General features: G+C 43.5%; 1 protein-coding gene and 1 pseudogene across 1 annotated transcript; both read right to left on the reverse strand.

The window, feature by feature from the left end:
- Positions 1-1,617: 1,617 nt before the first annotated feature.
- Smg8 (SMG8 nonsense mediated mRNA decay factor) lies at positions 1,618-9,517 on the reverse strand. The gene is made up of 4 exons (XM_055619237.1): positions 7,768-9,517; positions 6,330-6,475; positions 3,213-4,085; positions 1,618-1,998 (listed from the first exon to the last, which is right to left on the reverse strand). Exons 1-4 carry the CDS (start codon positions 9,515-9,517, stop codon positions 1,801-1,803), a joined length of 2,967 nt encoding a protein of 988 aa, XP_055475212.1. The 3' UTR covers positions 1,618-1,800.
- A 704-nt stretch (positions 9,518-10,221) lies between these two features.
- LOC129685726 (U6 spliceosomal RNA) lies at positions 10,222-10,321 on the reverse strand (annotated as a pseudogene).
- Between the last annotated feature and the right edge of the window lie 584 nt (positions 10,322-10,905).

The raw sequence follows: 10,905 nt of genomic DNA on the forward strand, positions 1-10,905 counted from the left end.
CTACATACAGTGTGTCTCAAAAAAACAAAAACAAAAACAACAACAAAAAACCTGGAGAGACACGTAGGTAAGAGCACTGACTGCTCTTCCAGAGGAACTAGGTTCAATTCCCAGTCCCACCACTCACAACCATGGCAGCTCACAACTCTCTGTAACTCCTTTTCCAGGGGATCCAACACCCTCATACAGACATACATGCAGACAAAACATCAATATACAACATACAATTAAAAAACAATAATAAAGCACCAAACTTTTGCAATTAAGTCAGTCCTTGAGGCAATAATCTAGTTACCTTGTTCTTTTGCTCCTATTTGTTTTTTGTTGAGCCTCTTCGTGGAGTCTGATAGTTCAGGCTGGCTTCCAACTAGCTAATGGAGTCTAGGGTGGTCTTGAACTTCTAATCTTCTTATCTTTGCCTCCTAAATGCTAGGATTACAGGCAAGTGCTATTATATTTGGCCTTTTTTGACTTTATACAGGTTTTGTTATGTAGTTAGTATAGGTTTGCCTTAAATTCAAGAATTTAGTATTAGAGGCATTGGGATATATTCAACTTGCTTTGAAGACAATTTGAAAAGCACCATCTTGCCAGGTGCCGGTGGCAAGCATTGTGAAGGAACTGCTTTGATTGTTATCTCAAGAGGCTTACTGCCTCAGTCTGCTAACCTAGGCTTAGTCCTGGAAGCCTCTAGCCTCCATACAATCTAATCTAGGCCTCTGAGATTTACTCCTTAATAAGCTCACCCTGTCTTGTTCTTACTGAGCTCTGGGCTGGCTGGTTCAACTCGGCTGTTCTGGCTCAAACTCCTCTCCCAACTGACTTATTCAATCTGGCTTTTCTCTCGGCCTCAGAATTGCTCTGCTTGGCCTCAAACTAACTCCAGCAATCTGCTCTAATCTTCTGGTTCCTTCTCTGGCTCACCTAGTCTTCACCTGAGTTCTCTCTGCAACCTGCCTCTCTATTACTGTTCTAGTAAAAACTACCTGCTCTTTCTTATTGCCTTTTAAGAAGTTTCCCTTTCCTCTCTCTTCTTGTGAGAGTTAGGCATATCCTATTTTGTAAAATCTTTCTGATTTGTCACTATTTCTGCCACTTAATTAAACATCACTTTCAAACATGGGTGCTTCCTTCTACAAACCAACTTTACCTTCGTTGTTTGGGACTAAAGGCATGTAATACCATGTGTGGATCTAAGCTTTCCTTTACCTGAAACTTCTTCTATACCAGGCTGGCCTTGTACTCAGGTCTGCTTGCCTCTGTCTCCTGGATTAAAGGCATGTTTATATTCTAGCTGGATCACAGACCTAGGTCTTTGGATGTCACCACTCAAGTTCTGAATTAACATTCCTCTATAGTACACCTTTAATCCAAACACTCAGGAGGCAGAGGCTAATAGATCTCTAATCTCTGAGTTCTAAGGCACCCTGGTCTACAGAGTGAGATCCAGGATAGCCAGGACTACACAGAGAAACCCTTTTCAGAAAGATAGAAAGAACAGCAAATTATGATAAAAATATGCATTATAGACAATGAAACAGAAACAAGAGAAAACAGAAATACCAAGTATACATTTTGTATCTTAATAGAATAACAAACTTTTATTGATTTTTATAATAAATATCAATATAATGAAATAATGAAACAGTTATTGTCCAAATACTGAATACTTGTAACCAAACGACATTTTGGTTTTGGGAAAACACAGTTTATAAAAAAAAAAAAAAAAAAACAAAACCTTATGTACATAAAAAACAAGACTAGCAGCAGTTCCAGTCTGGGACTGAGAGGCCAGAACACTCATTGTGTCACTGCTTTAAGGACTCCTCGAAGCACCTTGTAGCTCATGAGCTGCACATTCTCCTTAGGAGGGAAGCAAGGTCCTCTCTCAGTCACGTAGGCATAAGGAAATCTCAAGACCCAAAGGCCATCAGGTGGGAGAGTGATTTCTTGTTTTTCTGGGTAAAATACTGGACATGGTGGTGGGCCTGGTTGAACCTGAAAAACACAGGAACGGAATTACTTTTAAATTTCTCAATAAGAAACACCTGAAAGATAAGTGTCTAACCAGACAATGGCTCAAACACCAAAGATTACGTAGCCACTCTGAAGAGGAAGTCAGAAGCTGACCATATTTTCTTGGATCCTCACCTTGCCAACTTGGTATTTTTTTTCCCTCTGCTCTCTTTGCCATTTTCTGGTGACAGGATCTCTCTCTTCACATGCCTGGCTGTTCTTGAACTCATTCTGTAGACCAGGCTGCCCTCAAACTCAGAGATCCGCCTGCCTGTACCTCTGGAGTTCTGGGCTTAAAGGCCTGTAATCACCACGCCTAGCTTGTCTGCTTTCCCCCCCCCCCTGCACTTCTAAATCATCAGATGTTGGCAAAACTAGAGTTAAATTAAATTCTTACTAATGGTTGTCATAGTTAAATCAATAAAGACCTTGGATTTAAAAATAAATTAGGTACTGGGGATATAGCTTAATGGGGAGAGGGCTGGCTTAGCATACCACTGTGCACAAAAACAATAAATAAATAAATAAATAAATAAATAAATAAATAAGCAAACAAACAAATAAATAAATAGACATAAATATTTAAGCAGATATGGGACTGGAAGACAATTCAGTGACAGAGTACATAAGGAAGCAGCACTCTATAAGTTCTAGGTCAGCCTTGTCTACATTTCAGGTTCCAGGGCAGTGCAGAGAGAGGCTGTCTCAAAAATAATAATAATAAATGAATGAATAAAGAAATACAAAGGGCAGGGGATGCAGCTCTGTTGGTACAGTGTTTACCTAGTAATCATGAAACCTGGGTTGAATCCCTAAATTAGATGTGGGTGTGTACCCCTGCCTTAATAGCACCTAGGAGGGTCAAGTTCAAGGTTATCTTTACCTACACTGTGACTTCCAGGCTGGCCCGGACCACACGAGACTATCTCAAACAAACAATAAGCATCATGGGCTTGGGATACAGCTCTTAGTAAAGAAGTGGGGTACATACCTATAATCCCAGCATGTGGGAGACAGAGACAAGATGATCCGAAATTCAAGGCCATTAAACCATACACATCCAGTTCCAAGCCAACACGGGTTACATGATCTGTCACATAAAGACCACCACCAAAACCCAAAAACATTTTCTTTTTTTTTTTTTTTTTTTTTTGTTTTTTAAATATGGAAAGGGGTATAAGGGTTGTATTTCTTACCTGAGGCATGAGTATTATCTGCAAAGGAGCGTCAGGAACCACAATGAAAAGCCTCATAAGTTGAGCATAGTGTGGCTTCAGCCCCCTGCCCTGAGAGGAGGACAGAATGTACAGGGGCATGTCACTGTTGAGGGCTTTTAACGCCGATTCCTTCGGTCCACTTCCCATCACTTTCATTACTTTGTCAGGCCCCGAGCACATGAATCGCCGACCTCGAGAGTCTTCGTACTCAAAGCCAACAAAAGCTCGAGCTATGTCATCCCGCCGCCTTCCTCTTCCCATTACAACTGCACTTCTCTTCCCAGGAATAGCTTTATTTGGAGCAGGCCAGGAGTTCGTGTCTAAGTCCCCTTCATCTTCAGCTCTAGTCCTGATGAGAATGTCCCAAGGCATGAGATAGTTTGTTCCTGGAACAAAGCCCTGTTGGTCCAAACCTGTATGAAAGTTGTAAGACTTGGCAGGGCCTAGTTTAACCAAAGACCAGCTGGAAAATTTGGGTAAGAGACCTTTTGGGCAATTTGAATGTACCATGCCTGGAAGATACTCAACTGTGGATGCCTGCCGGTCAACCAAATTTGGTCTCTTCTCAGATTTTACTTCTCCTTGACCATGAACTTCTGGATTATCTCCTCCTGCTTGTGGATCAGCTGGGTAGGTACCTAGGCTATCTGTGGACTGACCCAAGCTCAAAGCCAAACTCAGGCTTGTGCTCTCTCCTTGGGTTTGTGGCTCTTTCTCTTTCAGTTTCTCAGCATCTGAGTCTGGTGGGGCAGGAGAGGGCTCATTTTTGGCAGGTGCAGGATCTGGAGTACTTGGCTCAAATACAGGGAAATTGATATGATCTAATTTTCCACAACATTTTTCTTCTAGAAGCTATAAGGAGAAAGAAGAAGTGAAAACTTTAAATTTCAAATAATACATTCTTCGTATGCTCACTTAAGTAAACAAGCATATTGCTGAGCAGAGGGTGGGTCGTGCGTGTCTGCAACACAGCATTTGGGAAGGCAGGCTGAGTGAAGCAGGACTCAAGTTCAAAGCTAGGTTGTGCCATAGGGCCACAGAGCAAGTTCCAGACTAGCTCAGGCTAGTCCATCTTAAAATAAGTCAAACAACACACACTTTGCTCTATCAAGAAGGATCAGCAATCAGTATACGAGCAAAGAAGAGCATGCAGGGTTTTATTTTTCCCCTTCGATGTGGATATGTGAATTAAATTTTCTGGATATTGAGGTAGCAAGAACTGTTTTTGTATTCTAAAAGAATCCAATATGAGTTATTCCTTTAAGGCAGTGAAAGGCAAGGCAAGGCTGTTTTTAATCGCAGTGACCATTAGTATGATAAGAGTTAGCCACAAAGAATCACTGAACACGAGTTTGCTGCAGTGACCCACTTAGAAAGAGTGAGTGACTTAAAAAAATTATTTTGGAGAAGTGGTTTTGTAACCAGAATATTTCCCTTTTTACTTCTGTTTAAACCGTATCAGTGCAGATCTGGAGAGATGGCTCCATGGGTAAGAGCACTTGTTGCTCTTGCAGAGGACCCAGGTTTGACTGACAGCACCCACATGGTGGCTTACAATTATAACTCTCCAGCTCCAGGGGAATCCAACGCCTTCTTCTGATTTTAGTGGGTGTTAGCGATCAGGCGTTCCCACTGGCCTGCCCCCAGGTACCTAGGGGCAGCTTAACTCATTACTTTCCTCTATCAGGTGTATCAGGTGTGCTAGGTTCAGCACATAAAAAGGGGCCCCAGTCCCAGCTACCCCAAATCTCTCTTACCTCTCTCAGTCCCTCCCTCTATCTGTCTGTCTGACTCTATCTCTCCCTCACGTCCACACTCTGAGACAGCCTTTTACTCTCCCAATAAATTTCTCAGCGGCACACCTTGGCACAGGCCTGCCAAAAGTAACCCCACCGCTTGCTGCTTTATCCTAAGAGTGGGCACCAGGCACACACATGATACACAGCACATGAAGACAACTCCAGCTCAATGAGTCCAACACCTTCTTTTGGCCTCCATAGGCATGTACACATGATAAACATTTACATACATAAACACTTAAATGAAAATATCATTGATGAGCTATTTTAATAAAAGGAATAATACAATTGTGATAATTGATATTTCTGAGCCAAATAATAAAGGTCTCTCTCCAAGCCAGGCATGGTGGCTCATGCCTTTAATCTCAGAGCTCGGAAGGCAAAAGAAGGCAGGTCTCTGAATTTGAGGCCAGGCTGGTCTATGTAGCAAGCTCCAGGACAGTCAGGAGTACACAGAAAGGTTCTGCCATAAAAATGAGTGAATGAATGAGTGTTTTAAAATAGGCCTCTTTCCAAATAAATAAGTAAAAATAAATCTAAAAAAAAAAAACCAAAAAAACAAAACAACTAACGGAGCTGGAGAGATGGCTCAGAGGTTAAGAATGCTTGACTACTCTTCCAGAGGAACCAAGTTCAATTCCCAGCACCCACATGGCAGTTCACAACTGTCTATAACTCCAAGATCTGACATCCTCATACAGACAAAAACTTAATGAACATAAAATAAATAATTGGAAAAAAAAAAAAAAAGAGCCTAATTAGCTGGGTGGTGGCAGCATATGTCTTTAACCCTAGCACTCAGGAGGCAGAGGTAGGTGGATCTCTGAGTTTGGGTCAGCCTGGTCTACAGGTCTACAGAGTGAGTTCCAGGAGAGCCAGGGCTACATAGAGAAACCAAAATGCCAAAACAAAAACAAATAAACAAACAAACAAAAAAAAACTAAGCTATATCATTCTAATAGTTTATATAATTAACACATATGTCCTAAAGTGTGGCTTAAAAAAAAAAAAAGCCATGCCAACATGGTGGCACACACCTTTAATCCTAGCACTGAGGGAACCTGGTTTACAAAGTGAGTTTCAGGACAGCCAGGGCTACACACAGAAACCCTGTTTTGAATAAACAAAACAAAACAAAAAACAAAAACCAACAACCAAGAAATGCATGTAAAAAACTTCCCTTGTTTTTATATCACTGCTGTTGCATTGGCTTTTCTAGGTATCCTGCTTGTGAATATGCATTTTTATTTGGGTAATATTCTGTAACAAAGAGAAAAGGAAGAGCTTCAGAGCCTACCTGGTAGAAGTCATAGTTAGCAGCCTTGATATCGAAGGGGTCGTCTCTAGGTGCCTGTTTCCTTCCACAGTTGCAGGCTCCAGTGGAGCGGGCTCGGCTATTGTGGTAGAGCACAGGAGGGTTCCTGTCTGCCTCTGGCTTTTCTCCTGAAAGACATAACCACAAAGACAGTGAAAAGCCAAGTTTACTTTGTGTTCCACAATAATCAGCATCCCAAATTCTCCAGGTAGTTCTTTGCCAATCAAGGAACACACACACACACTCACACATAAACAAGCAAGCAAACAAACAAAAAAATCTTGATTAAATGCAAAAAGATTTTAAGTTTTCCCTTTTTTCAGCATTGAGGATGGGACATGGGGTCTCATTCATATATGCAATGCAAGTGCCCTGCCTCCTAGTTACACCCTCTGTCTTAATGTGAAAAGGCTGAACTGGCCAGGAGTGATGGGGCAATCTGGAGGCAGAGGCAGAAGGATCTCTGAGTTGAAGGCCAGCCTAGTCTACAGTGAGACTCTGCTTCATATATAAACAAACAAACAAATAGTCCTATTTCTAAGTGAATTTTTTTCCCTTTGCTGACCTCTCATTTCATTATATTCCTATTAATTCAACAAATACTCAGATAATATGCGACTACACATTTTCTGAAACTTCATGCTACTTAATAATTATTTATCTACCAACTACTAGAGTTCACTGTTCAAAAAAATAAAAAACTAGTCATGGGCGATATTTTCCTTTTAGAGGTAGAAGATAAAATTTAAGGCTGGAGCTGGCAAGATGGCCCATCTGATATCTGAGTCCAGGACCCATGTGGTGGAAGAGGGAACTGACGCCTACAAGTCATCCTGACTTCCACATGAATGTCATGGAAGTCACATATCTACACACACACACACACACAATGTAATTTTAAAAATAAAAATGAATAGAAGGTATTTACTAGTTGGGCATGGTGGCACACACACTCCAAAGGTAGCTGCAAAAGGATCTCAGTGAGTCTGAGGCCAGCTTGGTCTATAGAGTGAGTTCCAGGTCAGTCAGGACTAAATAGAGACCTTGTCTCAAACAAAAAATAAAAATAAAAAACTCCAATAAACCAACAACCACCAAAATAAACACTCAAACAAAAGGAAGAAAAAAATAATTTCAGCAGGGCTCTTTAAAAAACAAAAACATCAATACATAGCAAACAAATCATTTTAACACAAGAATAAGAATAAGTCAGCTCAAGTGCCAGTGAGATGGATCAGCTGCGCAAGCCTAACTTCATGAGCTGGATCCTTGGAACCCAGGTAAAGGTAGGCAAATCGATTTCACAGCACTGTCCTGCTCCTCCACCGGGGCACTCCCATGCACACACACCATATAAGCACACAATAATAAAAGCACAGCTCAAGTTTTCATTGCAGTGTGCTGGAAACATTGTAGCTACCTGACTTAGGTAAGGAGTGGAATTTGTGCACACAGTGCTGGTCGGTCAAACTCCTCTCTTCACAAAGCTGATGGCCGTTGCTCCAAAACTTGAAGCAGTCTTCATGTAACTGCATGGCATATTTGTGGAAGGCCGGCCCTCTAGCATGTTGACTGTACACTCGAAGAGCCTGAGAAAGCTGGTTCTTATGGACTGTCATGGTGTAATTATGAGGCAAGTTTGACTGGTAGGCACTGTGAGCCATGGGTAAAGCTTTTTGGCACCGGTTTTCTGAGAATTTTGTGTCTATATCCAAAAACCCTTCTAAGACTTTAATACTGCTTAAAATCTTGGATGTTAGCTCCCCAGTGGGTGAGCCTACATCCTCCTCCTTCCCGTCAATAGCCACTTCATACAGTTTTGCAGCTGCAGAGATCCACTTCTGGTAAGTGGGAAGTTCAAAATGGGAAGGCTGTGGGTTTCTGCCCACACTGTCATCAAAACCCTTTTTGCTTAGGACCAGCTCCACATGCTGCCATAGGAATTCTCGAAGAGTGAAATCCACTAGCTGGCCCGAAGAACCAGAAGTGCTGCTATCAATGTGGAAGGAGAGCTGCTGCCGGCTGTGTTGTCTCATCACTTGGTATCGCCTAGGTCCAGAAAGGGGTGCAGGCACCAGCAAAGATTCAGGGTCTTTCACGGTACAATGACTCCTAAGCTGGTCCAGCAACATGCCGATTGGGTCCTCTTCCTGGCTTCCCGGGACTATGTACACAAAAGCTTGGTTGGCAGGTACAGTAAAGAGGCAGTTGATACTCTGATTAGTCAAGACTCGACTCTTGCGGAAGATTCTATAGATCTGGTCCTCCAGAGCATGCTGTAGTCTTCTTTTGGGAGAATGCTTCTTGGGCTTATCTGGATGAGGCATATCTTGGCTTCGAAGGGGTTCCACCTTAAGGGCTCCATTGAGTTGAAAGAGGAAAAGCAGTCTAGGTGGGCAAGGTCGGCAGTTTAACTTCCAGTCTTTGCCAACTGGACAGTCCTTAATGGCTGTTTTGAGGAGGGGTAGCACTTTCTGTCTCAGCCCGTCCAGGGCTCTGAATACTCGATCATAAGTGATGTCAAAGGAACAAGTCGGATGGACCAGGAGCAATATATGACAGACAGAGAAGAGGTAAAGGAGACTGAGACACTGCAACTTCTCTTGATGCTTCCAGAACTCGTGTGTTTCTGCATGAGGTAAAGAGAGGCCTCCACCAGCTTCACCACTCTGGAGAGCCCGACAAGCACGCAGAAGCTGTGAATTGTCACAGATGGAAGTGAGAATAAGATAAAGAACTTTACTTTCCTGGTTGTAATAGGCCTGCAGAAGACTAAAGTCCTGGGGACCTGGCTCAGCTCGTTTGCCTTCCGCCGTAGCCATACCTCGGCGAAGAGAATCCCCGGCGGCAGCCCCCGGGTCCCCAGCTCCTCCGGCCTCTCCGACAGAGACAGCTTCAGTCTTGAGTCCAGGCTCAGGATCCTGATGGTGAAAGAGAGGGAAAACCTGTCGGTCGCACACAGTGTTCACCAGAGAGAACTTCTCGGAGTTCAGGCGCAGGGCCGTCTTGCCGAAGATTCCCACCACGCAGATCTCATCTTCCCTCCACGGAGGCTCGGGCGCGCTCGCCGCGTTCCCCCCGCCTTCAGCCGGGGGACCCCCGGGACTCTCAGAGCCCAGCCAGGCCGACGCTCCCATAAGAAGCTCTCGCAAACTGACCGGCCCCGCCATGGCGGAGAAAGAGCTTCCTCCAGCGTTCTTCCGGTCCCTCACTAATACAACCGGCCGGGTCCTACGGTGAAATCTCTCCTCCGTGTGTCCGTCAGTCCCTGCTTGGCTCTCACTTTAGTTCCGGGGATGGGTAGTGCCGTCCCTCAAATCCCGCGCGCCTGCCAAGGTCTTACTTAGCGTTTTGAATTTTTAAGAATACGCCGAAACCCCACAAAAGTACCAGTGGATTCTCCTAACAGCTCAGCGCGGGTGGTTGCTTATACTCTCGCCTTCTCTGGTGGCCGGATTGGATTCTTTTTATTTTTCTTTCTTTCTCTGTGTAGCCCTGGCTGTCCTGGACTTGCTTTGTCGGCCTCAGACTCACAGAGATCCGCCTGCCTCTGCCTCTCCAGTGCTGGAATTAAAGGCGCGCGCCACCAGACCGGGCTATTAAGAGTTCTTTAGGCATGGGAACGTATCTCTGTGGTAGACCTAAGAAGCCATGGCTTGCATCTCTAGTACCATGAAACAAAGCAAAACAGTAAAGAAATAAATAAAAGGCCCCAAACAGAAAGATACAGGCTTAAATCATGGTACTGATATTTTGTTGTGTATAATGCTGTTGTGTATAATGCTGGGTTCTGAACCTTGAGCACGCAGTTTTTAATATACTATACTAAATTACATGGGAATTCCATTACTTCTCAACCAACTCCTATTAAAAAAAAAATATGGAACCCTTCATGAATTTTCATGTCATCCTTGCATGGGGCCATGCTAATCTCTGCGTGGTATCAACTTTAATACTCCCAGTATTGCATAAGGTGGCTCACAATCACCCCTACCTCCAGTGCAAGAATCTGAAGCCCTCTCTGGCCTTCCTGGGCACCAGATACACTCGACCACATGTAGTCACTCACACGTGCACATAAAAACAGTAAAAATAAAAACTTAGAACTTGTCAGCTCGGTGGCACGCACTTCTACCCATTGAGCTAGCTCAGTGTTGCCTTTTTTTTTTTTTTTTTTTGTGGGCCCTCCGTTTACAATTTTTTGTTGTTACTGTTTCTTGGAGCACGGTCTCATGCAACCCATGCCAGTCTTGAAGTTGCTATAGAGCTGGGATGACCTTAAGCTTTTGATTGATCCTGTCTCAACTTCCTAGAGGTATATGATCCTATTTCTGATTTTTGTTAGATGCTAGGGATCAGACCCAGGGTTTATAGGCCTATAACTTGGGATACATCCCAAACCCCTGTGCTTTTCTTTTCTCTTTTTTTTGGACAGGGCCTCTGTCCTGGTTGGCTTCAAACTTGCTCTGTGTATCAGGCTCACCTCAGACTCACAGAGATGCCCCTGTCTCTGCCACCCCAGTGGTGTGCACTACTATGCCAGCTCTTTTCTAAAAAA

The sequence above is a fragment of the Psammomys obesus genome, unplaced genomic scaffold (assembly GCF_907164565.1).
Source record: "Psammomys obesus unplaced genomic scaffold, mPsaObe1.curated_primary_1811, whole genome shotgun sequence".
In the NCBI taxonomy this organism is placed as follows: domain Eukaryota; kingdom Metazoa; phylum Chordata; class Mammalia; order Rodentia; family Muridae; genus Psammomys; species Psammomys obesus.

What these genes read in the sequence shown, in the direction of transcription:
- Smg8 (XM_055619237.1), bottom strand. Translation starts at nt 9,517, where the DNA reads ATGGCGGGGCCGGTCAGTTTGCGAGAGCTTCTTATGGGAGCGTCGGCC. An exon ending in CTAACTATGACTTCTACCAG is followed by an intron (nt 4,086 to 6,329) that starts GTAGGCTCTGAA and finishes TTCTCCTTATAG; the next exon opens with CTTCTAGAAGAAAAATGTTG. An exon ending in AGATAATACTCATGCCTCAG is followed by an intron (nt 1,999 to 3,212) that starts GTAAGAAATACA and finishes TGTGTTTTTCAG; the next exon opens with GTTCAACCAGGCCCACCACC.